Source organism: Colletotrichum paranaense (genome assembly GCF_030867605.1).
Source record: "Colletotrichum paranaense strain IMI 384185 chromosome Unknown Scaffold_9.1, whole genome shotgun sequence".
Classification (NCBI taxonomy): Eukaryota; Fungi; Ascomycota; class Sordariomycetes; order Glomerellales; family Glomerellaceae; genus Colletotrichum; species Colletotrichum paranaense.
Window position 1 is genome coordinate 594,636 of NW_026848967.1, and position 25,666 is coordinate 620,301.

A 25,666-nucleotide genomic window follows, 5' to 3' on the forward strand; every position below is an offset into this window, starting at 1 on the left:
TGAAGATTGAAACAGGAAACTCACCGTTGGAGTTCAGATCGAAGTTCTGAACTTAGTGTCCTGAAATCTTCGGTATTCTCATCCCAACCACCCCACTACAAGACATGGAATGAAAGCCCAGCCGATTGTCTACGAACCTTTCAGCCTTTTTCGAAGACCGGCGGTCAGTCAACATGGATGCTCACGAAGACGATAGCGACATCAAGTTGCAAAAGGCCTCATCAGAGCTCATTGCAGAGTTCTCTCGCTCGCTTCCACTCTTCCTGCGCAAGCCTGATGGCAAGACCCTCCGCGCCCGCGTCAGGGTGTCAGAGACCTCACGTCTGACTTCAAGCGTAGATTACCCCCCTGCACTGAATCTCATATCCCTCTACATCGAAACACATTCAATACATGATTCTGACACGTCTAATAGCTCCTTGATCCATTCCAAGAACTGCCTCAGCTACTGGATCCTCATCTACCAGAGTGGCTCCCCCTCCTTGCATCAACGTATCTGGAGCACCTCAACACCCGCTCCCGGGCCCGGGCCCAGCCATCGGCTTCAACCCGCTCCCAGCTCCTGGAACCCCTGAACCTCGCCATCGCCAAAATCATCTACACCTTCACCAAGATCCGCGGCGAAAAGGTTATTGTTCGCTTCCTCAACGTCGAGTCCCGCCACATCGAGCCCCTTCTCTCGGCCCTTGAAGCCTCAGAGCGCGCCTCGTCAACCGCACGCCCCGCGCTCAACCCCCTTTCTTCGCCCCAGTCATCCTCCGCAGCGGCAACATCCTCATCGGGTGCCATAGCACAATGGTCCTGGGAAGAGCGCTACCTCGTCCTCCTCTGGCTCTCACACCTCCTCCTCGCCCCTTTTGACCTCTCAACCATCTCCTCCGCCTCCGCCGACCCGGACCTCACTCTCCCCACGATCCCAGACTTCGACTGGCCCGATGACCTCCCCGGAATCACCGTCCGCATTCTACCCCTCGCTATCAAGTACCTCGCCACCTCCGGCAAAGAGCGCGATGGCGCTCGCGCCCTGCTCATCCGCATCGCCATGCGCCGCGACATGCAATCCCAAGGCGTCCTCTCCGCCCTCGTCCACTGGTCTCTCGCCTCCCTGAAACCTTCATCATCCTCCGACGCTGCGACACCGGCACCGCCGCAGCCGCCCTACTTTTACATCGGCGTCCTCTCCTTCCTCGCCGGCGTCCTCCGCTCGTCCATAAACACCTCCGATATGGACGCCTACCTCTCGCCCATCTTCCTCACCGCGCATGCAGTCGCCTCGGCTGAAGACCCCCAGGATACCACGGCCACGGCCACATCCACCCCGTCCCTCTCAAGCGCTATCCGCTCCGTCGCCGTAGCGCGCAAGATGCTCATCAAAGTCATTCGCTCCGTCACGGTCCTCCTTCTACGCAGCAACAGGTCCCCGTCAGATCAGCAGAGCACCGACGAACTAGTCGAATTGTCCATAGGTTACCTGCTAGAATCCCTTGCCGACAACGACACCCCCGTCCGGCTGGCCGCCTCTAAAGCCCTCAGCATCGTCACCCTCAAGCTTGACCCGGACATGGCCTCTCAAGTCGTCGACGCCGTCCTGGACTCCCTCAACCGCAACGTCTTTTGGACCCGCGACCCGGGCACTCCCAAAGGAGCCTCTTCTGCCACCACCACGCGCGACCTTACAGCCGTCGACCCCCTAGAATGGCACGGTCTAATGCTCACCCTCTCCCATCTCCTCTACCGCCGCTCTCCACCCGCGTCTCAACTTCCCGCCATCGTTCACGGCCTCCTTCTCGGCCTCTCGTTCGAAAAACGCAGCACTTCGGGCGGTTCCATCGGCACAAACGTCCGCGACGCAGCCTGCTTCGGCATCTGGGCCCTCGCACGCCGCTACACCACCCCGGAACTCCTCGACGTCCCCACCGCCGCCGTCGTCGCGGCACGCAGCTATCATCGCGCCGCGTCCAACGTCACCATCCTACAAGTCCTCGCCACAGAGCTCACTGTGACAGCTTCTCTCGACCCGGCAGGCAACATCCGCCGCGGCGCCTCGGCCGCCCTGCAGGAGCTCATCGGTCGGCACCCGGATACCGTCGAAAAGGGCATCTGGGTCGTGCAGGCTGTAGACTATCACACCGTCGCCCTGCGCTCGCGTGCGGTACACGACGTCGCGCTCAGCGCGACCAAGCTCTCGTCGCAGTACGGCGCCGCTCTGCTGGATGGCCTGCTCGGCTGGCGGGGCATAGGCGACGCCGATGTCGTCTCGCGGCGCGTGGCTGGCGCGTCGTTTGGTACGCTCACGCTGGAGCTCGCGCGACAAGCTGGAGCCGGGCCTTCGTCGTCTCCGTCTGGCGGGTCTGGAAACGACGACGTTGCTCAGTTCACGGCGTCCATCGAGAGGGTGCTCGCGCGCCTGCGTACGCTCCAGACGCGCCAAGTCGACGAGCGACATGGTCTCGTTCTCTGCCTCGCGTCCGTCCTGGATAAGTTCCCCGAGCTGCTTGCCGGCAAGCCGGTCGATAGCGTCACTGGAATCGCTCACCGCATCGTCCGTGAACTGGAGGTCCTCTTCAAGGAATTCCAGACGACGACGTATCGTCGACCGGAGCTAGTCGCCGAAGCGTACAGCCGTTTAATCACTTCATCATTCCCTATCCTACAAACTACTTCATCTCCCAAAGGCGCAATCATAAACCTAGAGCCAGGCTACAGGGTCGTCTCAACAGATAACACCGAAAATCTACTCCATGCCATCAAGACGATCGACAACGCCCAGGATACCAACATAATCCCCGACGGTGTAACGAGCTTGGTCTCGACTTTTACCCCCATCGTCAGCGCAGGCCTCGTCCGCACAGAAAAGGAAGCCGTCGCCGCGTCCTCGGAAGCAGCCCTCGTCCTCCTCGTCTTCTCCCCCGCACAAGAGCGCACGCGCATCGTCACAGAATGGGCCGGCGCCGTGCGGCAGCGGCCTACATCGCGCGCGGCCAGCGACACGGGCGCGCTCTATGCGCTGACGATGGCGTACCCAGTCACAACTACGTTTAGCGACGGCGGCAGCAGCGTCGTCTGCGACACCATCCTCACCCGATGGGCCGGCGACAACGACATTGACACGCGCGTGGCGATCCTGCAGGCCCTCTCGCAGAGCGGTCTGCTACGGGACCAGGCGCTCGTGTTCCTCGACCTGCTGGCGGAGGGTCTGAACGATTATACGACGAACGCGAGGGGCGACGTCGGATCGCACGTCAGGTTGGAGGCGCTCAAGGCGACGAGGTCATTGTGGACTATGGCTCTTGGTGTGGATCGCTCTCATTCTGTCATCAGGGGAAACAATCATCACGAGACGGAATGGCTTCCCGCGGCGGTCTCGAAGCTGTTCCTTCGGACGCTGCGTCTAGCTGCTGAGAAGCTGGATCGCGTACGGACTGAAGCGCACGCGGTCCTTGCTCTGACTGTTGAGCCTAGGTAAGGAATACCTCCCCCCCCCCCTTTCCCTCCTTAATCACCTTTGACAGTCGTCTCATGAACGGTGAGGGAACGAAAAACAAAAAGGCCCCCAACTAACAAAGTATACACACACTAGCTTCGCAACAACCTTTACAAAGCTCACCTTTTCGTCAAAAACCTACTTCCAAACCCTCCTAAACCTCTTCGCGACAGAAAACAGCCTGCAGCCGCCCATCGCGGAGCCGGCCAGGGCCGACGCGGGGGCCTGGATGGCGGAGCTGCTGGCGGGGTACGTCACGTCGGCCGACACGGGCAACGAGGACCTGGTCATCGCGTCCCGCGCGGCGCTGGCCGACTTTTGCGCCGCGTCGCCGCGGAACCTGGAAGCCGTCTGCGTGGCGCTGGTGAGTAACGTCAAGACCAGGCAGACGCCGGGCCAGGGCCAGGGAGACCGCGTGGTGGTGCCGACGCTCGAGATCGTGGCGTTCCTCTGCCACGTCGGGCTCTTCCAAAAGTGTCGCGAGGTCGACCTGCGGCACCTGTGCCTGCAGGTCCAAAAGGCGGGTTACAAGACGGGTAATGTGAGGAAGCTGGAGGCTTGTATCAAGGTGTACGGCTGCGTGGCTGGGTTCGACGAGGTGTGTGCCGGTGTAACTGAGGAGGACCTCGGAAAGGAGGAGGAGGAGGAGGCGGAGGAGATACTACGGGGTAAGAGACGGGACGGTATCTCAGAGGCTAGGAAGCGGCTCGGCGCGTTGATGTTTCATCCCTGGCCGAGGGTGAGGAGCCTTGTCGTCGACGAGCTGTGGAAGCTGTTTGGGGAGCAGGAGGATGAGGGTGAGCATGGCGGCGGCGGCGGCGGCGGCGGCGAGTCGCTCAAGAGCGTCGACTGGAGTAAAGCCGATAAAGCCTCCATCAATCGCGTCGTGGAGCAGTTTGCATTGTCTCGGGCAGCCTAAGATAGTTCAAACCATAAACCGTACATCATCATAACACTGCGAGCGTCTGGTTTGGGTTGTGCAGAAATGCTGCGACGAGAGACGTTCCTTTTTTCGTCCCAACTACAATTTGCAACCTGTCTAGTCAGTGCGGTCTCTGCTTTGAGGAGAAGAAAGCGGTTCATCTGCCGAACTACAACGCTTTCGCGGGAGAGGAGTGCGGGAAAGGGGGGGGGGGGGATCGGCGAGCTGTCACGGCAAAGACAGCTTCCCTTCCCGCTCCCGCTCAGATTGTTTTTCAAGGTTCAGCTCATCCCTGGGGAACCTTTTGTCCCTTCGGCCGGCAATGCAATACCTCATGTCCAAACAAACAATACCAAGTCGGGAAAGAACTCAGAAGTAGAAGCTCAGATCAAAAAAAAAAAAAACCACGTGTGTCGGCAGGCCGCAGCATAACCTACCCAAAAGCACGCCTTCATGAGGTCCGGCGGGGGAGGGGGAGGACGGGAGGGCTTGATTTGCCCGCTCCCAGACGGTGCGTTACCGGGCAAGGAAGGTGAGACTTTAGGGGGGGAAAGGGTTGCAGCCAGACAGCTCGCTGTGGAGGGGGCCGAACCCTTTCATCTTTCATGCCCGACTTTGCTGCAGTGTATAATGTACAACATTGGCGGAATGTTTTCCATCATCATTGCTGGTACGGCAGTGAAATAAACACGTAAAGCTATATTCTGGACACCCGTGGGGGAGGGGTTCACCGTAGTCATATCCGACTTTCGGTTTTATAAGACCGAAAACTTCACGAAAAAAAAAGGCGCCAAGCCGTAGTTCATCAAAGCACCTCAATGCTATTAAATGCGTAGAGACCATCCATCAGCCATCTCGCGCGCGGCCGCCGGCCACCGAGGTTAGACGGACATCTCGCCGGGATTTTGCTACCGACAAAGTACCGATGAAATCAGTCGTTTCCCCCGGGGAGGGCAGCAAAGGCAGAAAGATTACACCAATAGTATTTTTCTTTTCCGTCAATTTCCATGTCGATCAGATTGTTTTTTAACTTCCGCTATCCGGCGGAAACGAGGTGCTGGGTCCGAAACAAAACCAGTAGAAATGTTGTTGAATAATGCCAAGACCCCGTTGGCTCTAGGCACCTACCTAATCGCAAACTCTTCGTGCAGAAGGCCGCGATGGTCGGTCGATGTCGGAATGTACGTTTACAAATGCCTAGTATAGCCTCTTAGCTTTGAAAGTCCTTGTGTTGGAGAAAATCCTTGAGCGAAAACTCCAGACCCGAGACCGAGTTTCTGACGTCCTGGAGTAGTGTGAGTGCCGATATATTGTCAGGTGCCTCCCGTTTACGAATGTAAGCCAAGCATCCCGCAAAAACAAATTGGATCCGACAATGGTGTTTCATGACCAGTGTACCCTTTCCCCCTTCACGTCCTTTACGTTGTGTAAGCCGGAGAAGCACTACGTACACGTCTTCCACACGGACGTTGGTGACGTTTTGTCGATCGGATGACAACGCACGGCTAGTGAGAACCATAAGGCGTAGAGTAATTCTGCCTGATGAGCAAGCCGCCAGTATCGGATACCGAAGCAGATCATAAGAGACAGGTGCACAGGCACACAGACAAAAAGTCAACAGCCGCAGCCAACTGCTGACTACTGAGTATGAAGATTGAGGCTGGGGCTCCTTGGACTTTGGAGGATCGTTCAGAGCGCGGAATCGGGCCGTTGTGACGGTGCCATTTTCGAAGCAGTGTGTACCAGTCAACCACGGCCTAGGAGCCGTGGGAGCGTCTACTGCGCATGGGAGGATGGGATCGGATCCTTTCATGTCTCAAGATGATGGAATGTCTGGTACAGCGGACACGCTCCTAGGTGATATGAAATTCCCGCGGGAATTTGTTTTTGCCAGTAATTCGTAGAAGCTGGAAGATTGAGGTAGCCTGCGCCGCGTTTTAGCAACGCCATCGACACGCAAGTGGCAGCGACGCTGTGGCCCTGCAGGCTTGTTCTTGGGCACCTTATCCAAGGCTGTTTTGCACACGTAACAGACAAAACCGCCGTGTTGATAACCCCAAGCATGGCTTGACGACCCCCTTGTCAACTTGTTCTTGTACCTGATGCCATTCTTCGATAGTCTGGAACTGGCTCGCCGTTCGTTTCTCCCTGGCGGTTCTCTGCTCTTCCACGTGGATTTGACACAAAGAACCCTGGAAAGCAATTTCAACTTCGAGGGACGCAATATGATGGGCGTCGGGGGAGTTAGTCTCGATTTAGCCATGGTGTGGCGGACGAGGTTGACCTCGGATTCCCCAAGGCGCAAGCTGGTGAGACAAAAGTAAGTACGCCTGTAAGTGCTCCCCCCCCGGATTGAGGGCTTGTCAGGTGGGCGCTAGGAGATGGACGGGGTGAGATACCAAGCCCGAAGAAGGAAAGGCGAGTGGCAGTAGACGGCCGAAAATGGCGAGGGGTAAGTCGGAGGCGTAGTGCGGTAGACGGATGGGGGTGCGGGCATCGATGTGGGATTTTGATAAGTACAAAGTATTAACTTGAGCTACTTTGGACGGAAAGAGAGGCTGGGATTGGTCGATTGACGGGCGTCAGGTTAGCGTGGAACTTCCCCCAAGGACCCAAATGGTATCATTCAAAGGACCTGCTCAGTCGGGCAAGTTGGCAGATATGCAGTGAAACTCTTCAACATATCTCCAAGGGACCGAGTGGTTGTTCTTTGACAGGTAAAACCAGCCCATGTACTTTCAGGAGTTGCGTCGATGCGGCCGATTCCGCACGAGGATTGCGAGAATCCAGCCACAGGGCCTGGCTAAGGAAGGATGTTGTTGGGTCGGGAACAATCTCTGGTAACCTAAGGTACTGGTGTCTGGAGGCATGCCGGACGAGCGGTTACTAGACGGATACTAGTTGCTAGTTGAAGACTCGGGCGCCATTGGAAACGTATCGTATCTGTTGGTTGTGTGGGGTTCTCTTGTCCTCCGACTTTGGGATTGACACTCTTGGTCCGAATCGAGGCTCGGAGCGGTGTCGCGTGAGCTACAGCGGTGTGAAGAGGCATACTTGGTAACGCCACTCTGCCTGTTGGGTGATGTTGTCTCGTACATCCCAATCAATTTTCGCGAGCTCTGGGCGTTGGAAAAAAAGATACATCAAGAGGGCGGTAATTGTGGGCTCGATTGTCTGGAACAGACATTGGTCAGAATGGCAATTGTCTGTTCCAACCGTATGGCCGAAGCTGGTGTAAGCCGGTAGAGATATGATTGGGAAGGCATGGCTGGGAAGGGTCGTAGAAGGAATACCTTATTACTTACTACGCAGTACGTATGCATATCTTAGGTAAGGTGCTGAGGAGGGCCATCACCAGTGGCGTGGCATGGCATGGCATGACATGACAAGGCACAGGCGGCGCGGTACTATGTCGAGGCAGAGATAGGAAGTGCCAGTGCGAAGCAGCAGGTGCAGATGCACATGAGGTACCTTTGCCCTTGCCTTGCGTTGGGGAAGCAGATTGAATCCGCAAGGCACCCTATTGCTCGATGCTGACAGCTGCTGCAACACACACTGGATGGCAGATTGCAAAAAAGGACGGGAACCTTTGAGCGCCGCTACTGCCCGTGACTACGGGCGGGACCGGATCTGACCCGCACGGCGTGGCAAGGAAGGGAGGTGCGTGAGACGGATGAGATGGCCTTGTACGGCTTACAGATACATGACATCCATAAGGCCAAAGGGTGGTGTATCCGGGCTGGAATAAGCTATGTAGCAGCTGAAGCATGATGAGTACGTAAAGACAGAAACAGAGCGAGCAACCAACCCATCTCCATTGATTGATCCATCTCGATTGTCACAGCCGAATCGGGCCACTTATGGGACCCCGTGCAAGCCGTGGACTCCATCGTGGTTCCCGGTGACAGGAAACTGGATGGATCTGGCCAGTGGGAGGTGGGAAACAGCAACCTAAGCGGTGGCCCAAGCTTTCCCCCCGATGCTCAAGACCTCAATGTGTGTGCTTCTTCCCAAATTCCCACCCGTGCGTGCCGTGCCCCTTCCTCTCCCCAGAGTGGTATCCGTTCTGTGCCGTTATGATCAGTGGTCAGTGGTGGTCCGGCGGCGGGTGTCATCCACTTGTCGCTGGCTAGGGCCTTGACCAACAGATGACGAGATGGCCTCTCCCGCGCTGTCCACTGTTGGGGCCGCACGCAGGGGGAGCAGACTCCAGAGTAGGGCAGGACAGGCAAGGCAGGGTAAATCGCAAGCAAGGTACGGATACGGCAGAGACACGGGTGCATCGCTGCATCGCAGGGCAAGACATGATGGTGTGCCTTGAGTGGACTGCGACTTGCAGTTGCCGTTGCCGTGACCGTTGCGTTTCGCTCCCTGCGGTCGTGAGGACGAAGACGGCAATGGCGTTCTGATATCCGAGTCAAAGGTATCCCGAGCTCGGGGGTGAATGTCATGGTATTTTAGATACGGAGTACCGTCTCTGTACATTCTGTACAGATTGCATTCCGTACAGACATTACTCCAAATCCCCGTGGCGGGCTTGGTGCGACGCACACCACCCAAGTAGGTTTCTCACTGCCCGCCACAGTCGGTTAGTCTGGTCTCAGAATGGGGAGGGAAAAGAGACACGGATGGTTTTCTCACCTGACTCGGAAACTAAAAGATATCAGCTCGTTGCCCGTATCTGTGAATACCCAGGAATAAGGCCTTGACCGAGGGTGGGAAAAGAAAATGGGCATCCGCATCCGTAATTGTGAGGAAAGGATTGATAGGCAAAAGCAGCAGGTCCACCCACACCCGCTCGACTGCTCTTGCACTTGTTCGACTTTGCTCCTGCTCTCCGTACCTGCCAGCCTGCCGTGCCTGCTTCTTGCCTGCAATCTGCGTTGCTTTCCTTCCTTCCTCCCGACCCAGCCCTTGCTCAACACACGCCCCCCTCTCTTTACCCCCACGCCCAGTCCCCTACCCCTCCTCCTCCTCCCCTTCCTCCTCCACGTCCCACGGTTCCAGTCCCTCTTCTTCCTCACCCTCAGTCCTGGATCACAGCTCTCCTCTTCTAAGTTCTCCGATCTCCAAATCCTCCCCCACCACCGCCTTATCCTAACTATGTTCATCGCGCGCATATACCCTGCATTTTTGACCTGCCATCGATTGAACTCAAATTTCAGCTGGACTGTCGACTATCTCGCCTTAGCACCGCTAAATTCTTCGGGACCCAAGTCACCCAACACTTGAGCATACTTTCAATTCAGGAACGGCCTAGCCTCATGTCGACCATGCTTTCAAGTCTCGAGTCTCGACTTTCCCACGCGGCAACCCTCCTTCTCGGAGATCTTTCTCTAGCAAGAGTGAGACAGACAGCTTCTGATCAGGCAGGGAAGAAGGCCCCGTGACTGTTTACTGGTGTTGCTGATGTACAATTGCCAGCGCTATCGGACCGCGGTTCATGCCTGGTCTGTGCCATGGTCGGCCGATGTTGCGCACATCCCTCCTTAATAGGTAGTGTACTCGGCTGTGATCGTTAAATGCTGATACCCGAGGGAGGAACAAACGGCCTTGACCTCGAGGCATCGGACGACGCTCTGATATGGCACTTCTTTTCGATGGATTAAGTTGACTCACCTCACCCGGCGGCAACGCAACGGCCATGGCTTCCGTCTCCTGCGTCAGCCACCTTAATGGCTTGGCAACTCGTCAACCTTCCACCCCCTTGATCTTGCAGGCGTCCGCCGTGACTTTGTGCCATCCGCTTATTCCTCGCCGACCATTTGTCTACTCGGCATCGGCTGTTGCCTCCCACCCGCGCCAGCTCAACAGAACAGAGACCCAGGCACACGATGCCGACAATCGTGTACTTTGCGCCACGCCAACGCTAGAGCATACATACTCGACTGGGCGGCTGTTTATTACATGACCCTTCCTAGAAAGCAATGATAAAATACGGGGACACACGAGATACTGCAGCTGTCCACTTTGGGACGACAGCCGAGACGCGAATGCGCTCCTCTCCAGCTCCTGCTGCGCTATCCAATTCCACATGCTCGAGTCGGCCGGCCGAGCCCACCATCGCCTCAATCCTATCACCCTTCTCGCTCTATCACCGCCTGCGGTAACCTTTCGCCTGTCTTCACCGTAGCGGCAATCAATGGTGCCTCTGATTCACCTCCGGTCTACCAAGAAATCCTGGCAGTGTAACCAACACCACCAAAAAAATTCACCACATGGTCAATATCAGACTCTCAGTCCATAAGCCCAGGCTCGGCCCCCTCGCCAAAGTCCAATTAAACAAACCGCGGTTATCTATGTCTCTTCTTCTCTAGGATTCCCAACCCTCAGCCGTGCAGCGCCATCAGGCCATGGCGGCCGTCAACTGCATCGAAGCAACCAAGGAGACATGCATCTTGCTGGCGACCATTGGTACTACCAAGTGCCAAAACCTGTATGCCCTGATCTACTAATAAAGTTGCAAAGCTTACCAACGCGTCGGACCATGCCACCGTCCTTTCTTCAGTCAGCAGGACAGTGCAGAGCAGGGCAGGGCCATTGGCAACCCAAAGACACTTTGACCCTCCACAGCCTGTGAAAGCCAACCCCTGTCGATTTAACCTGACAGCCATTGGACATCCTTGTGGGCGACTCTTCCCCGGTAAAGAAAGAGGGCAAGGGCCAAATCGCCTCCGCATCGTCTCCGCGCGCCTGCGTAGGGACTATTACGGGGCCCTCGAATTGGCTCAGTACGGAGGAAAATAGTATTCGTACACAATGTTTGCTTTGTACTCGGCTCGGTTAGTCCATACAATGATTGATTCTTAAGAGGGAGTCAGCATGTGGGCTACTGTGTATACTGATTCGATGAGCCAAGGCACTGAATTCGCGACTTTCCCATTCATGTCAGTCAAGGAGGGGGCGTGCGCAACACGGCCGTTCAACGGTCAGTCCACCAATCCTGCGAAGAAAGGCTGGCCTCTCGTCTGCCGTCGCCTTATCTAAGTGGAGAGGCGCACACGACTGAGAAATCAAGACCACCTCCAGGCTCCTAGGCAGTCAAGACAAGACGACACAAGTGGAGAGGGGTTTTCGTTGGCGCTCTGTCTGTATGCCGGTATACGATAACGGAGAGGCTTGCCAATGCATCCAATGGCTCTAGAGCCATGTACGATTTCTTGGGATAACAGATACTTTTGCTTCCTATGGAGTACGGATACCACGAATCGAGGTTGATAGCGGGACGTCGATGACCTGAGAGAGTGCGGCCAATCCCTTGGAAGAGCACGCGGCCAGCTCCGACACCGACGGCAAGGGCATGTATTTCTGGCTTATCGAGTAGGCCACGCCGTCAACACAGCCGATCAGACTCGGCTGGACGACATGTTCTTCGAGAATTACTCCATCGTCGAAGAGACCGTTGCCAAATTCGCAAAATGGCAAGATGTAGCTGGAAAGTGCTGTGGGAAGAGATGTGGAGGCAGTTCTGAGAACTTTTCGCGCATGCTGCAACAAACGCAGCAGCGCCGGTTCGATACCCGTTTTTCGTCGGGTTTCGACTCTTTGCCCGTCCAGCCGCAGTGTCTGCGCAGCGAGCGCCCAGGCCCCAAAAGACTATTGTCGTGTTCAAAATGGAGCCCGCCAAAGTACGCGAAGAACCCATGCTGACTGTAAAGCGAAGGCGAGCTACAGAGTACAGAGTACTATTCTTGCCTCAACTCACCTTACCTTGGGCTCGGGTTCCGCAGCGAGTGAGACATTGTCGCGGGACACACTCGGTCGAGGCGAACGACTCGAGGCCCAAAGCTAGGTGCTTGTCTTTACCACCTTAGCTCCTAGCTTCCCAGCCAACTCCGAATCACCCCCACCAGATGAGCGAATCGGTTACATCTTGAACGCGGATTAGCGTCATTCCAATGAGCGTTGGCAGTTCTGCGATGGCTGACCGCCGTATCTTTCTGTCAGTACGGATACGTACTAGATAGACTAGAGACACGTATACATGGCCCTGGGAAAGGACCGAGGAAGGCGAGACATCAACAAACGACAAACGACAGTGCCAATGCCACTTCCAATGCCAATGCCAATGACTGACAGCATCTTGGTCCGCCACTGGCTTGGGATATCTCTCTCCTGGAGAGAGATGGACACGGCCGGCCTTGACTGATGCCCCTGTGGTCCCTCTCTCTCTCTCGTCGAGTGCGCCGCCAATCCGTTCACCCACCCGACCTCCTCACAACCTCTCACCTGTCGCCCTCCAGCCGACAGGATCAGGATTGGCCAGCCAAGAAAAGCTGGTGATGCACACCACCAAGTCCCTGACGGCACACCCTCGCCCAGTTCCTTGTCACTCCGTCCCACACCCCCCAAACTCTTACTCCCAAGGGCCCGAATCCCCCATTCATCCCTAGCGCGCAAAGGGACCTTCACCAGGTATCCTTGACTGCCCCCCAACTTGGCCATCCCGGCCCAGCCTATCCCATTGCCCATCTCATCCTAGAAGCCGCTAGGAGGGCGGCGGTATGCTCACCAGAGACCTGCCTCTATCTGCGTCTACTCGGCGGTGCAGCTTATTACTTACATCCACTCCTCCGCAGTATCTAGACCAGGCTCCATTCCACGTTCTCCTTCCACCACATTCGACATCTGTCCGTATTTTTTTGCTTCGCCATCCAGTCGGTCCAGAGGTTTACAGGAATAGGAAGCTTTTCTGGTTATCTCTTACCGTGGCCGAGACGGTCATGCACCCGCCTCCATCACCGCTTCTAATCACAGCCGGATCCGGTCCGCTTCATGTTGCACCGTTCGTCCCTTCGCAATCGCAAAGTTCATGCATCAGACGCAATAACAAACGCTACAATACCCTCACCAACCTCCCTAGCAACACTGTGCTACTCTTCGATCAACCGATAAACTGCGCTACTTCAGCCTCGAGATAGTCATCATCGTCTTTGCCATTGGGACAGTTAGCCGAGCCGATTCCTTGCACGAAATTCGACCCGCCCGCTACGTCACGTCTCGACCTTCGACGACGCATCCTTTTCCTCGCTCGTCGTGCCCTCCGCGGAGGTCGACGGGCGTGGATTGCTCCAGTCCATCATGAGCCTCTATACTGAGCCACCCGAGTTGCGCAGTTCCTCGCAGGACAAGCCCTCGCTATTGGTTTGTTGGTGGATAACCTCATTCTGCACTGTTATTATCCTACTGCGGGTTGCCGGCCGCTTCATTCGAACCGAAAAATTATTTCAAGAGGACAAAGTCGCAGCACTCGCCCTGATCCCTCTATGGCTCCGCATGGTTTGCGTGCATTTTGTCTTGCTCTACGGGACTAACAATGCCGAATTTGACGGCATCGCATTATCCGCGGAGGTCGAGCGCAGGAAGGAAATCGCAAGTGGTCTCGTGCTTGCCAGCCGAATCTTCTACGCAGCAACGTACGTCACGGAATCCCCTTCATGAATTCCCCTTTCATTTCTTATTCTTGTATTTTTTTTTTCGCCTTGCGCCCGCAACACTTTGTGCAGCAATTTCATCACTGGATCCAGTGGGACGGTAGGATGGCTTGCTAACGCCTTGTCTGTGCAGACTGTGGATTCTCAAGAACACTATTTTAGAGTTCTTCAAGCGTCTGACTGGCGTCACTTGGGCACGTTCCTACGAACAGACGCTGGTGTTCATCAGATGCACCTTGGTCGCAACCTTCATCGCCATTATCATTAGCGATTTGGCAGAATGTCGACCTTTTAATCACTACTGGCAGGTTACTCCTGACCCGGGTGGTCAATGCCGCCAAGGGTTCGCTCACCTCCTCACCATGGCGACTTGTAACATCATCACCGACTTGCTACTGGTCTTCTTCCCGATTCCCATCATTCTGCGGAGTCAGATGAATGTGAAGAGAAAGATTCAGCTCACCCTGCTCTTCTCGCTTAGCCTGGCCGTCGTCGGTGTTACTATTTATCGTGTCCCCCATGTCATGAGGGCACATGGCAAACAGCAGCTGCGTTCCGTGCTGGCATCCGTTGAGCTCCTTTTCGCAACAACGGCTGCAAATGCCCTAGTCTTGGGCTCATTTGTTCGTGATCGCGGCTTGAAGAAACAAAAGTTCAAGTACGGCTCTGTGGCAGAAGATTCAATAGATCGCAGAGGCTCCGACTCGCGCCGTCCCACTCTCCATCGTCATTGGGGAAGTGACGAAGATCTCGTCCGAGATGTCGGCCTTGGTGTTGATCCTGACCTACGAGAACGCGATGAGGAACGGGACGAGTTCGACAACGAACAACAACGGTACACTCCCGCACCAATGGCCAAACCGTTTGGCGAGGAGCTGAGACAGTGGCAATTCCCTCAGCGGCAACGAAGCAATGCCGAACGCAGCGACGCTTCTCTCTTACCCCACGACCTTTCCTCCTCAAGGAGCAACTCGACCACGACACCGCGCAGGGTCTCCTTTTTCGACGTCGGGGGTTTATTATCAGAGGAACAGGTTGGAGTCGGCCAGACATTCCGCAGGGACAGCATTGTCTCAAGCGTGGACCCTATGGCATCTGGCGTCCACGGCGTCCCGTCACCCACCCTACCCGCCGGATCGAATGGTTTACGTCGCGGATCAACAGCACTCTTGCAAGATCTTGGCGGACTTTTGGGGCCCACGAAACCGTCGCGACAAAGATCCAGGACTGGCACGGAATTGCAACCCATTCCTCAATCGCAACACGATGATCATCCATCTTACAACCCTCGCCCCGGCGAGCCAACACTTATCGATCCTGGTGGCTTACTCAAGTAGTTTGGCAACAACTACGCAGAAGCTGACCTGTGACATACCACACAATCACCTAATCTCAACACGTTACGACCACGAAACTACGACTATATTTTATGAGACAGTACATGTATATGTATATTGACGATCTCAGCGACATTGCTGGGGGCTCTTTTTGGACATGGGGAGTTATAGAGGTTTAGAGCCTTTGGCCGGCGTTTCTATAGGTCAATGGGGGACCGGATACGACCATACTTTACGTTTTGGAATTTTTGGAGGAAAGAACTATTTACGACCAACGGGAAATGGGCGTTGGAGGAAATCCCCGGAGCGGCCTTTACGATGATATCTGAACGCCGTCGTTTTTTGCTTCGCTGCTTATCGTTATATATACCCCGGCGCAAATAGCCGTCATGTTTTGTACCTGAACAGCTTGTTCCAATATCATCACCATCTACAAATAATGAATGACGAATGACTCTTTATGGATTGCACTTTCCCCCCCTTCTTAATCATGTCCGCTTGCTTTTTTCCCGCAACTGCAGCAATGCGAGAAGCTCGGTCCCGGAAGGCGCTTTCCGTGATGCCTGGTCCCTGCACGACGTTTGTTGCGCATCTCGGCCGACGACCCTGTTCCCTACAAAAAGTCAACGACTGACTCTTGTCGCATTCTGCCCGCTGCCAGCAGAATCCCTTCTTTAATTACCCCTGAGGCATGAGTGTACTGTGACCATGGTTCTTGTATCTTTTCTTTAGAGTTTTCTTGGCCAATTACGATTTTTTCCTTTTGATTTTTCTTAGTATTTTCTTTTCCCTGCTTTTTGGTTGTTGTTCCGAGGACCGACGGTTTGACTGTTCTATCTATTCTATCGCGGTTGTTGATCTATCTGTGTCTGCCTGACTCAATGGCGGCCGCTTGACGCTGGGCGCCTGACTCTTCCCCCTTTTTTGGAGGTTCAGGAATCCCTAACCTCACATTACAACAGACTTCAGACTCCGCACTCCGTACTTTATCCCTGAGTTCAGAGCTGGGTTCAGAGCTGGCCCGAGAATCCTACTACGTCGTGGGTATGATTCGGGACAGGAAAGCATGAATCACTTTGTATATTGAGGAGTCCTGTTCTGGTGAGGAGGTTGCTGGGTTTGTGGAGGGCGATCAACCTAGGGGTTTAGTATTCCTAACTAAAACGATCGGGAGGCTGTTGATATACGCGGTACATGGGAGCCCACATGGCACGTGTTGAAGATGGATAGGAGAGGGGGGATCTTGGATAGATTTTACAGAGGTGTTGATGCCATATATTAGCACCTCCATATCTATATTCTTCTCCCCTTTGTGGAGGATATCTACTGAAAACTATACGCGGTGGATGAAGGGGCTTTTATGATTCATAGGTTATGATCGGTTATTTGATAAGATATAGGAAGCTCATTAGGTGGTGATGCGTAGGGTGTTCATCCAATGTCTTGGTCCCTGTCCTCTATCTCTGCAAATTTATCAGTATTATGGAGCTTTCAATTCTAGACGCGGATGGTATCACGGGTTTTGAGAAGGATTTCCGTTTTCGTACACCTCCCTCCCCTCTACCCGGGACTAGGCTCCCTGTTTCACCAGAGATGAAGATGTATCGAATGAGTAGCCCAGAAGAAGGGAGTACCTCATATACTTTTGAGTCGGTTTGATTTTGTTTCGAGGCCAGTGAGGTTGGCTGCGAATCGAGACATATGTTAAGGATGATGTTGCGATGCAGGCGATGTTTACGTCGTTCAGAGAGAACATGTATGTGATGAGTGGGTTAGATTGCAAAACTTTGTAAAGGTGTTGTTGATGAAGGTGGGACGTGGGCATCGGAGGCCTTGCGAAGTAGCTGGGAATAGGCACAAGGCAGTGTTTCTATGGAGGCTTCTCTAAATTCACAGCCCTTGGAGATTGTCGTTCAACGTCATCGAGTGAGGATGCTTCCGACAACATAGCATTTAGTCACTGCCGGATCTGCAAGAACTCGGTCCAGTCCCTTGTATAATTGAGGAACCATTTTCGTCAATGGCTGGCCAACCCGATCTCAGAGTCTCTGGTGATGGATGAACATTGAATCGACATGTAGCATAGACTTTCAGAGGGTTGCGGAATCAGCCATAACGATACCGGTTCCGCTCTCGTCCCCCCCCCCCCCCCGGGGAAAAGCTGTAGGAGTGACGACTGTAGTTAACTCAGATCGCATCTCACTTAATCAGTCAAAATAACGAGACGTGACTCCCAAGGAGAACAAAACAATGTCGAAAAAAAAGTAAGTTGGTTATATTGTCCATCCAGAGGAAGCCCTCCATCTCTTTTTTTGGTTGTCGTACACAAAACAGCAGACCGTAGCCGTACCCTCAACGCCAGACTCAAGAGTGATGCAAAGAGTATACTGAGAACTCCCTTTCCCCCGTCTACCAGGGCGTCAAGTCATCCTGCCGGAAAGGTGAGTCCCCAATCCCAGCCCCCACGTCGACCCCATCCCTCCCGCTTTCCCCCCTCTATCTCATGTCTCGCCTCCCCCAACCACATACGCTAGACCCCATTCTTTACACGCACAATCTGTAACTGGCGTAACGGCCGGCCGTCTCCGAGGTGCGGATGATCTTGACGACGTGCCCTCGCTTGAGGCCGAGGTACTTTGCGACGGGATCCTTTTGCAAGATGCGCGGCAGCTGCGTCTCCTTGAGGCGGTAGCGCTTGAGGAGGGCAATCTTCTCCTCGCGGCTGAGGAGGATGTGCTTGGGCACGAGCTCGTGCTGGGTGATGTTGACGAGCAGGTCGTCCTCGAGGAAGCACTCGACCTTGGCAAAGGACTCGATGGTGACGAGCATCTTGCGGGCGGCGGGGGAGAGGGGCACGTGGGTGACCATGATGCCGGACGAGTACTTGTTGCTGATGAGGTGGTGGATGAACTTCTTGATCTCCTTGATGCCGAACGTCGTGTCGGCGAGGAACTCGACCCAGAGGGTGCCGCAGTCGGGCGTCGGGTTCGGGTTGTTGGGCGTCGCGGGGGGTGTGAATTTGCGGATCATGTCGGCGGAGGGGTTCGCGGAGAACTGGAGCTTGCCACGGCTGAGGGGGCCATGATGTTAGTATTGAGGACTTTGATCGATCAAGGGTACGTACTTGACGCTGCCGTCGGCGCTGGTGTACTCCATCTTGAAGCGGTCGAGAGAGATTGTGAGTTCGTCCTCGGCGAGTTCATAGCCCTGCGATCCGTCATCAGCACAGATGTCGCCAAGAAGTACATCGTCCGCCGGGGTGAAGATAGCATCATTCGCATGATGTTCCTCATCGATGGAAGATCAGGGGGTCCGTACGCGGTCCGCAGCCATCTCGTGGGCTGTCCTCCATGCTCTCCACAGTCTGGTAACCTCCTTATTGACGTCCTTCTGGTCCGACATCTTCGCGATGCTGCGTCGTTGAAAACTCTTCCGTCAAATTCGTGGGTCAGTAGCGATGCCTCTGTCGTCGTGGGTAATTTGAGTAGATCCAGATGAGGGCGTCGGTGGTGGATTGGTTCTTGTCGCGACGAAAAGTTCGAGAACCTCAAAAAGGATTGGCGTCGCAAAACAGATTCAGCCAAAAAGTTCTGGCGGCGGAATCAGCCTTGCAGGCCAGAGCAAAAGTTTGAGTGGGGCCTTTGGACTCCGATTGCTTAATCCTGGTTCGGTCCCGGAAAGCAGTCGGGTTCTTCTGGAATAACTTGGAAGAGGTTAATCCGAGACAGAGACAGCCCGGAAGATTCTGGACTTGGAGATGAGGTACGTACCCTACTTCTTGACTGACAGATCCCCAGCAGCGTTAACCACCTAGGTGGCAGGTGCAAGGTGCACGCTCCAGCCACGGCTGCCACGGGCCTTTCAAGGGTCCAGAGTCCCAGTACACGCACGTGCCACCTTTGAGGTGAACCCCACAATCAAAGTCCAGGATGGCAGGTGGCCTTACCTTCTGGAGAAGGTACCTGCCACGGAACCCAAAAGAGTGAATTTCAACAAAATTGGGGGATCCTTTTGACGAAAAGTTCACCCTTCGCGTGGTTAATTCCGATTCCACTTCTCCATCCTCCATCCTCCACATCACCAATCCGACTTTGCTGTCCACCCCGACTACGGCAGTGTGCGCATTCGCCAGCTTTGTTTAATTGATCATCTTTTGCATCAATTAACAAGCTCCTCCCTACCTTCACAATGGCCGACACCAAGCAGGCACCTGCTGCTGCTCCTGCGGCAGCAGAGACCAAGACCGAGACCAAGTCAGCTCGTCCCACCATGCCCGACGAGGCCGAGTACCAGAAGAAGCTCAAGGTTGCTGAGAAGGAGCATAAGGAGGCCCTCGACCAGCTGGTAAGTTTCATCTCCAATTCCATTGGCGACTTGTTCCTCGAATCCCTTTCCCGACTGGGAGAATCGCAGCCGAGCACCAGATACCCGGAAATGACACATTGCCATTGGATCGCAAATGGCTCACACAATTCCTTTCCTAGAGCGCCATCAAGGCCAAGATCGAGATTGCCATGCCCAACAAGAACAAGGAGCAGCAATCTCCCACCCAGAAGCGTCGCGCCGAGCTCATTGCTCAGGCCAACGAGATTCGCCAGAAGCAGGGCGCCGGCAAGAACGCCCGCACCTCCAAGCTCGACCAGATCAAGCGCCTCGACGAGCAAATGCGCTCCCGCATCAACGAGCAGAAGACCGCCCGCTCCAAGGTCAACTTCAAGAGCGTCGAGGAGGTCGACCGTCAGATCGAGAAGCTCGACTCCGAGGTCAACTCTGGCCGCATGAAAATTGTCGACGAGAAGAAGGCCCTCGCCGAGATCTCCTCTCTTCGCAAGCTCAAGAAGAACTTCTCCCAGTTCGACGACTCTCAGAAGTCCATTGACGACCTGAAGGCCAAGATTAAGGAGATCAAGGACTCGATGGAAGACCCCGAGGCCAAGGCCATGTCTGAGCAGTACAACAAGATCCAGGCCGAGCTGGACGCCATCAAGGCCGAGGGCGACGAGGCCTACAAGAACCTCTCTTCCCTCCGTGACGAGCGCACTAGACTGCACAACCTCCAGAACGAGAAGTACGCCGCCCTCAAGACCATCAAGGATGAGTACTGGCAGCAGCGCAAGGCGGCTCAGGCCCACGAGCGCGAGGCTCGCGAGAAGGCCCGCGAGAGAAGGAAGAATGAGGCCGAGCGCTACCAGAAGGAGCGCAAGAAGGCCGATGCCGAGAAGTTCCTCGCCGACGCCAGCGACCCCGCCTACCTCGAGGAGATCCGCCGCGCCAACAGCCTCCTCCAGTTCCTCGACCCCACCCACAAGGTCGAGAAGGCTCCTCTCCAGGCCGCCAGCGGCCTCACCGCTCAGGCTTCGCGTACTGTTGACGACTCGGGAATTAAGGGTATGAAGGTCGTCTCCAAGAAGGACCGCGACGAGGACTTCTTCCCTGCCGTCAAGAAGGGAAAGAAGGGCAAGAAGGGTGGTGCCACCGAGGACAAGGCCGGCAAGTTCAACTGCCCGCCCTCCGTTGTTGAGGACTGCGCCTTTATGGGCATCGATCCCCCTATGGCCGCTTCCGACGTCCCCGCCGTTGCCGAGAAGGTCAAGGCCAAGCTTGACCACTGGAAGAGCGACCAGGAGGCCCAGACTCAGCGCGTAAGTTCTCCTTTGCAATCATTGTTTGATTATCTCTCCATTTTGCATACTGACCCAACTTTCAGAACATTGAGAAGGCGAAGAAGCAGCTCGAGAAGCTCGAGGCTGACGAGGCCAACGGTGTCAGCAACGGCGACTCGGTCGAGGAGGTCACCAAGGACCTCAAGGAGACCTCCGTCGAGGAGAAGGCATAGTCTTCTCACTCACTGACTCCGTCTACAACTTTTGCCTGACTGAAACCCACTGACTCTCAAGCCTGTCTTATCTGCCTGACGTCCTCGCGCAGATATTATGGACTGGGGGGAACGTGAACTCCCTCACCTCTCTGCCTCTTTGTCAACACACACCTCCCAATCGATACACGCATACGACACGCCCCTTCTCACAAAAAAAGCACCACCCTTGGCATTTAAAAGAGGAAAAAAGGAAACTTCATTCGGAATCAAAAACCAAAGGGGGGAAGATTGCAAAACCTTTTCATAAACTCTCTGGCCTGTTTTTGCGTCTTCCTAGCCAAAATTGTCCCTCGAGGCAAAGTGGCTTTCTTGTACTTAGCAGCTTTCTTCCCCCCTTGTGCCGTTTGTAGTTCCAGCCATACACTTTGAAATTATGAGAGGTAAAAAAAGAGAGAGAAAAGCTTTTTTCTTCGATTTTGTAAAAAACACGAATGTCCCATGTTTCTATGCGTTGACTGTCACATTGAAGGCAACTTACCTACCTGAGATGTGCAATATGTTGAATGGGACAAGCTCTGCCCAGCTGTCCAGTCCAGCAGAGTAACTTGAGCTCTTGGGCCCAGCGTAATCATCCCATCTGGTAGGTCCATCCTCATATCAACAAAGCCAATCGAGCACAGCCATCGCAGCTCATTGATTGGCCCCGTTGTGTCTCGGGCTGTCCTCGTCGGGCAGGCGTGCTTGCGCAGCAGGCGAGGCATGTCATGACGTGACGTGCTGGAAACGATTCCTGGGGATGCGGTTGGGGGACTTTGAAGTTTGAGCAAACACGTCGCGGAGGTATCATGGCACGAGACGAATGGTGCGCGTGTAGCCTCGGTAGTAACGCTTCGAGGTCCCATGGTGCAATCTCATGACGTCCTTTGCGTGCAGAATGATGATCATCGATCGGTCCTCTCGCTTCCCCTCCCAGTCTTTCACCACAGATCCGGTCACGAAGTTGCATGATACGTGAGACGATATTTTATATGGTTTATGGATTGTTGCTCTAGCGACCACTGGTTTGAGGGCTGTTGATCCTGTAGAGAATTCCTCCCGTAACATCCAAGAAGAGGAAAGTGAAATAGTAACCGGCCTGCGCCGTCGCAAATGCCAAAGAATGCCCTCTTTCCGTGATCCGTACTCCGGTGCCTACCCAACCAAAGAGACTGGAACAGGATGAAACCCTCAAAAAGGATACAAACGTACGAGACTCGATCACAAATTCCGGGTTGTCTCGAACATAGTAAAGAGCAAATGCGTAAAAAACCGTGGGTTCTCCAAGGCTACCGCTACGCTTTGCAATGCATATATGCCTGCTTGTCCCGCTTCAATACACCAAAAAAGACCGCTGATGCAGTTCGTGGGTCTCATCAAAATAATATCGTAGGAAAATTGCAAAGACGCCGTGATTCGTACCAATATGATATTCGAACTTCAGGAGCTTCTAGCTCTGGATGGTGTCTTTCGTCGATCTCAGCTTTCATGGGGGCCCACCCCATCCATAGTATGCACCGGCACCTGGAGGTGCGGTACGTCCATATCCAGGCGGTGGTCCTCCGGGGTGTCCAGGGTGTCCCATGGGCGGTCCCATATGCGGCATGGGTGGCATTGACCTTCTTTCTCTTTCCCTCAAGGCCGGTGTTCTCCCGCCCATCCTGCTAGGCATCGGGGGCATGTCCATGCTGGGCGGTGGTGGTGTTGCTCTCCCAAATGGACCTCTGTCATGACTGCTAGGCGCAGCAATGGCCGGAGGTCCTCCTGAAGGAGGCCCGCCTCCTCCAATTCTTCTTCCAGATCTATTCTTGGACCCGCCACTGAGGGCGCTCAATGGGGGATCCTTGACGAAAGGGTCATCATCGGGAGGGACGTTCAGCTCGACCAGACTGAAGAAATACTCGAGAACTTCAGGATATCGTTGCACACTAGATTGCCAATCCTCGTCAATGCCGTGCTTCAATGCAGCCTGTGCCTGGGCAAGCTCGCTAGGATGAGGAGGGGCGTGGTAGTAATGGTATGCGGTGGCGTTGATGCGTTCAAGGTTAGCGGCGTGAGCTGTCTTTCGGCGCTCGGTGAGTAGACGAAAATATTCCAGGATGTAGTCTTGCGCGTGAGCCCGAACCCAGCTCCTGTGTGTATAGTTAGCGAAATGTGTCCTCCATAGGTAAAGATGAAAAGTCGTTCATACCGAATGTCGGTGTATATAGACTGCATCATGCGCTGCTCAGCCTGTTTTATGGCAACATCAAGTCCCTTGGCCTCGCAGTCGCAAGCTGCGGAGGCAGGGGCGTGGCATATAGCACAGTCCGGATCCATCCTTGTGGTAGTCTTGCGCACACGCGGAGTGCGTGGAGTGCGCGGCCTGTAGTCTCTGTGGGAATATGAATACATCTTAGCGAAGGGATCACCAGATGAGACACGAGTGGTCTGTCTCTAGCGGATGTGGAGAAGAGGTGAAGATGAGAGGATATTGTACAAGGAGGTCAAGATGGGTCATCTATTACTAGTACAGATGTCATTATTTCTCCCGAGACCCTGAGCTTGGGTCTCATGGAGAGTGTTTGGAGAGATTGGGGTTGGGGATGAGGCTCGGCAGCCAGGGCAGAGGTAGTGGAAGAAGAGAAGAGAGAGGAAAGCGGTGATGGACTGACCTGACTTAAGAGATTATTAAGAGGGGTCGGATGGTTACAGCCCGGCAGAGCGTCGGCGATAGGGTGCGAGAGTGAGGGAGAGAATATCCGTAAGGTAGTTGGGAATAAACAAAACTAGGACGAATAAAGCGAGTTGCTCCTGTGTGTTGGTGCTATGTATCCTGCAGCGTCGAAGCATGAGACAATAAGGCAAGCAAGCAAAGTGAGCAGGCGAACAGCGAGAAGCAGACTAAGGTAGGCTTCCTAAGCGTGCAAGCAATAGAGAAAGTCGAATGGAGAGTAACGAAGTCGTAGTTGCGGTCGTGGTAGACAAACGGCGGGCTCTCATTCAACGAGAGGAGCAGAAGCAGAAGCAGAAGCAGAGGATGCGGAGGAGACGTGGGGAGAGAGATAGCTTGATCCACGAGGACGCAGGTAGTTGAAGAGAGGATCGAATGGGAAGGGGGGTTTGACTGCAGCGTGAGTGTCGTGGCTCGAATGCCAGCAGCTCTCGATATGCAAGTCTTGGGGGGTCTGACGATGGCCCAATGAAGGGGACGCCAAGCGAGAGAGGTCGTCTACCCGACCAAGTCTCAATGAGCTTCGATCGGGGACCCAGTGAGAGGTGGGCTTTTGTTTCTTGAGGTATACGTAGGCAAGGTAGGTCTAGACGTCTGTTTGCCAAAGGTGACGGGCCGGAAGAGAAGGGATGGATGGTAGAAGACGATAGAAAATTGTTAAAAAATTGCAGTCAGTCGGTAGGCGAGAGGAGAGAGAGAGAGAGAGAGAGAGCAACGAGAAGCACCTCAGGCCAATGAGTGGAGGGGCAGATTATGTGTGTGCGTTGTCGCCGCCCCTCGTTTGTCCTTCCGGTGCCGTTCCCGCCTTTAGCTTTGGGCTTCAAGGCGGTCAAGGGCCAGGGGAGGAGGGAGAAGAACGGGCAAGGACAGGCCGCAAGTAGGAGAGCTGCAGCCAAAAGAAGTCGCGGGGCGGTTTGCAGTGAAGCGGGGGTACTTTACAGGACAGGAGGTTGGGTGAACCACTTCCATTACCTTAGGTACCTGTACTCCCTACCTCCTTCTCCGTATGCTCTACGGATACAACCACTGGGGAACTAAGACACCGCCGATGGTCCAACGGGAGACACCGAAGAGGAAAGAAAGCGGAGAGGGGCAGGAGAAGTCGGGCGGGTCAGCGTTTGCAGGCCGAGACGACCGGCGGGGTGGGGTGGTTGGTCTGCACCTTCCAATGCTCCTCATCACCCAACTTAGGACAAACTGCGTAGGTACCAGGCCATCAACACCACCACCCACCTTCATTGAGGGAAAGTTTGATGCACAAGAGACGAACCAGTCCACACTACAGGAAGGAGGGGGCGAGCAACCATTGTACCATAGTATACCTATCGATCAGCTGGGACCCAACGGGTTCCATCTGATGCAACGTCCGAACGTGCGCTTCCAGAACGCCAACGAACGCCTGTCCAGGACCCGGCCCAACTCTACCTTACCTTAACTTGCCTTACTTACCTTACCTACCATAGGTACGGAGCACCTCCATCGCCATATCGACATCCCTCAATCGAATACCTATGCATACGCGACTACCTTCAGCAAGATCCTCTTTGCTCCGACGATGGGTGCTGTTCTGCCAATGTCCCTACAATGTACTGGGTCATGGGACTAGGCTGGTTGGCTCACCGCATATTGCCCTACCTCATGCACCTCGCGTCTCGATTAGAGCCCGCTGCAGGCGCGCAGAACATGACCGAACAATCCCCTTTCTGTCAGATTATGGACTCGTAGAGAAGCTGTGGCAAGCCATCATTGGTAAGCTGCAGTAGCATTGCCGTACCTCTCTGTCTGGGTCGGTCGAAATAATTTGCCTCACAGTTGGCCCCTCTTGGAGCCGCATCTCAAAGTCGAGAGATGAAGGAGTGACGTCGAAGAGGCTGAAAGGACAAGCGAGCTCCCATTTCCCTTTTCAGTCTTCCCATCTTCCC

The 25,666-nt window shown here is 54.7% G+C and overlaps 9 protein-coding genes across 9 annotated transcripts; 4 read left to right on the forward strand and 5 right to left on the reverse strand.

Annotated features, from left to right (window-relative positions):
- Positions 1 to 173: 173 nt before the first annotated feature.
- On the forward strand, positions 174 to 4,403 carry CPAR01_10947 (beta-tubulin cofactor d; the record flags this gene model as incomplete). Its single annotated transcript, XM_060495206.1, has 3 exons — positions 174 to 335; positions 416 to 3,462; positions 3,581 to 4,403. The coding sequence occupies 3 exons, from the start codon at positions 174 to 176 to the stop codon at positions 4,401 to 4,403; spliced, it is 4,032 nt and encodes a 1,343-aa protein (XP_060345554.1).
- A 3,033-nt stretch (positions 4,404 to 7,436) lies between these two features.
- CPAR01_10948 (uncharacterized protein) lies at positions 7,437 to 7,550 on the reverse strand (the record flags this gene model as incomplete). The annotated part of the gene is made up of 1 exon (XM_060495207.1): positions 7,437 to 7,550. One exon carries the CDS (start codon positions 7,548 to 7,550, stop codon positions 7,437 to 7,439), a length of 114 nt encoding a protein of 37 aa, XP_060345555.1.
- A 936-nt stretch (positions 7,551 to 8,486) lies between these two features.
- Positions 8,487 to 8,891, reverse strand: CPAR01_10949 (uncharacterized protein; the record flags this gene model as incomplete). The annotated part of the gene is made up of 1 exon (XM_060495208.1): positions 8,487 to 8,891. One exon carries the CDS (start codon positions 8,889 to 8,891, stop codon positions 8,487 to 8,489), a length of 405 nt encoding a protein of 134 aa, XP_060345556.1.
- Positions 8,892 to 11,591: 2,700 nt separating this feature from the next.
- On the reverse strand, positions 11,592 to 12,051 carry CPAR01_10950 (uncharacterized protein; the record flags this gene model as incomplete). The annotated part of the gene is made up of 2 exons (XM_060495209.1): positions 11,592 to 11,874; positions 11,927 to 12,051. 2 exons carry the CDS (start codon positions 12,049 to 12,051, stop codon positions 11,592 to 11,594), a joined length of 408 nt encoding a protein of 135 aa, XP_060345557.1.
- Positions 12,052 to 13,364: 1,313 nt separating this feature from the next.
- CPAR01_10951 (uncharacterized protein) lies at positions 13,365 to 15,177 on the forward strand (the record flags this gene model as incomplete). The annotated part of the gene is made up of 2 exons (XM_060495210.1): positions 13,365 to 13,822; positions 13,974 to 15,177. Coding segments are annotated over 2 exons (1,662 nt in total), but the record flags the coding sequence as incomplete, so codon positions are not given.
- A 2,544-nt stretch (positions 15,178 to 17,721) lies between these two features.
- CPAR01_10952 (RNA polymerase Rpb5 domain-containing protein) lies at positions 17,722 to 18,579 on the reverse strand (the record flags this gene model as incomplete). Its single annotated transcript, XM_060495211.1, has 3 exons — positions 17,722 to 18,247; positions 18,302 to 18,384; positions 18,496 to 18,579. 3 exons carry the CDS (start codon positions 18,577 to 18,579, stop codon positions 17,722 to 17,724), a joined length of 693 nt encoding a protein of 230 aa, XP_060345559.1.
- Positions 18,580 to 19,365: 786 nt separating this feature from the next.
- On the forward strand, positions 19,366 to 21,013 carry CPAR01_10953 (nuclear segregation protein; the record flags this gene model as incomplete). The annotated part of the gene is made up of 3 exons (XM_060495212.1): positions 19,366 to 19,521; positions 19,662 to 20,819; positions 20,885 to 21,013. 3 exons carry the CDS (start codon positions 19,366 to 19,368, stop codon positions 21,011 to 21,013), a joined length of 1,443 nt encoding a protein of 480 aa, XP_060345560.1.
- Positions 21,014 to 22,517: 1,504 nt separating this feature from the next.
- Positions 22,518 to 23,425, reverse strand: CPAR01_10954 (uncharacterized protein; the record flags this gene model as incomplete). Its single annotated transcript, XM_060495213.1, has 2 exons — positions 22,518 to 23,163; positions 23,223 to 23,425. 2 exons carry the CDS (start codon positions 23,423 to 23,425, stop codon positions 22,518 to 22,520), a joined length of 849 nt encoding a protein of 282 aa, XP_060345561.1.
- A 1,830-nt stretch (positions 23,426 to 25,255) lies between these two features.
- Positions 25,256 to 25,507, forward strand: CPAR01_10955 (uncharacterized protein; the record flags this gene model as incomplete). Its single annotated transcript, XM_060495214.1, has 1 exon — positions 25,256 to 25,507. One exon carries the CDS (start codon positions 25,256 to 25,258, stop codon positions 25,505 to 25,507), a length of 252 nt encoding a protein of 83 aa, XP_060345562.1.
- Between the last annotated feature and the right edge of the window lie 159 nt (positions 25,508 to 25,666).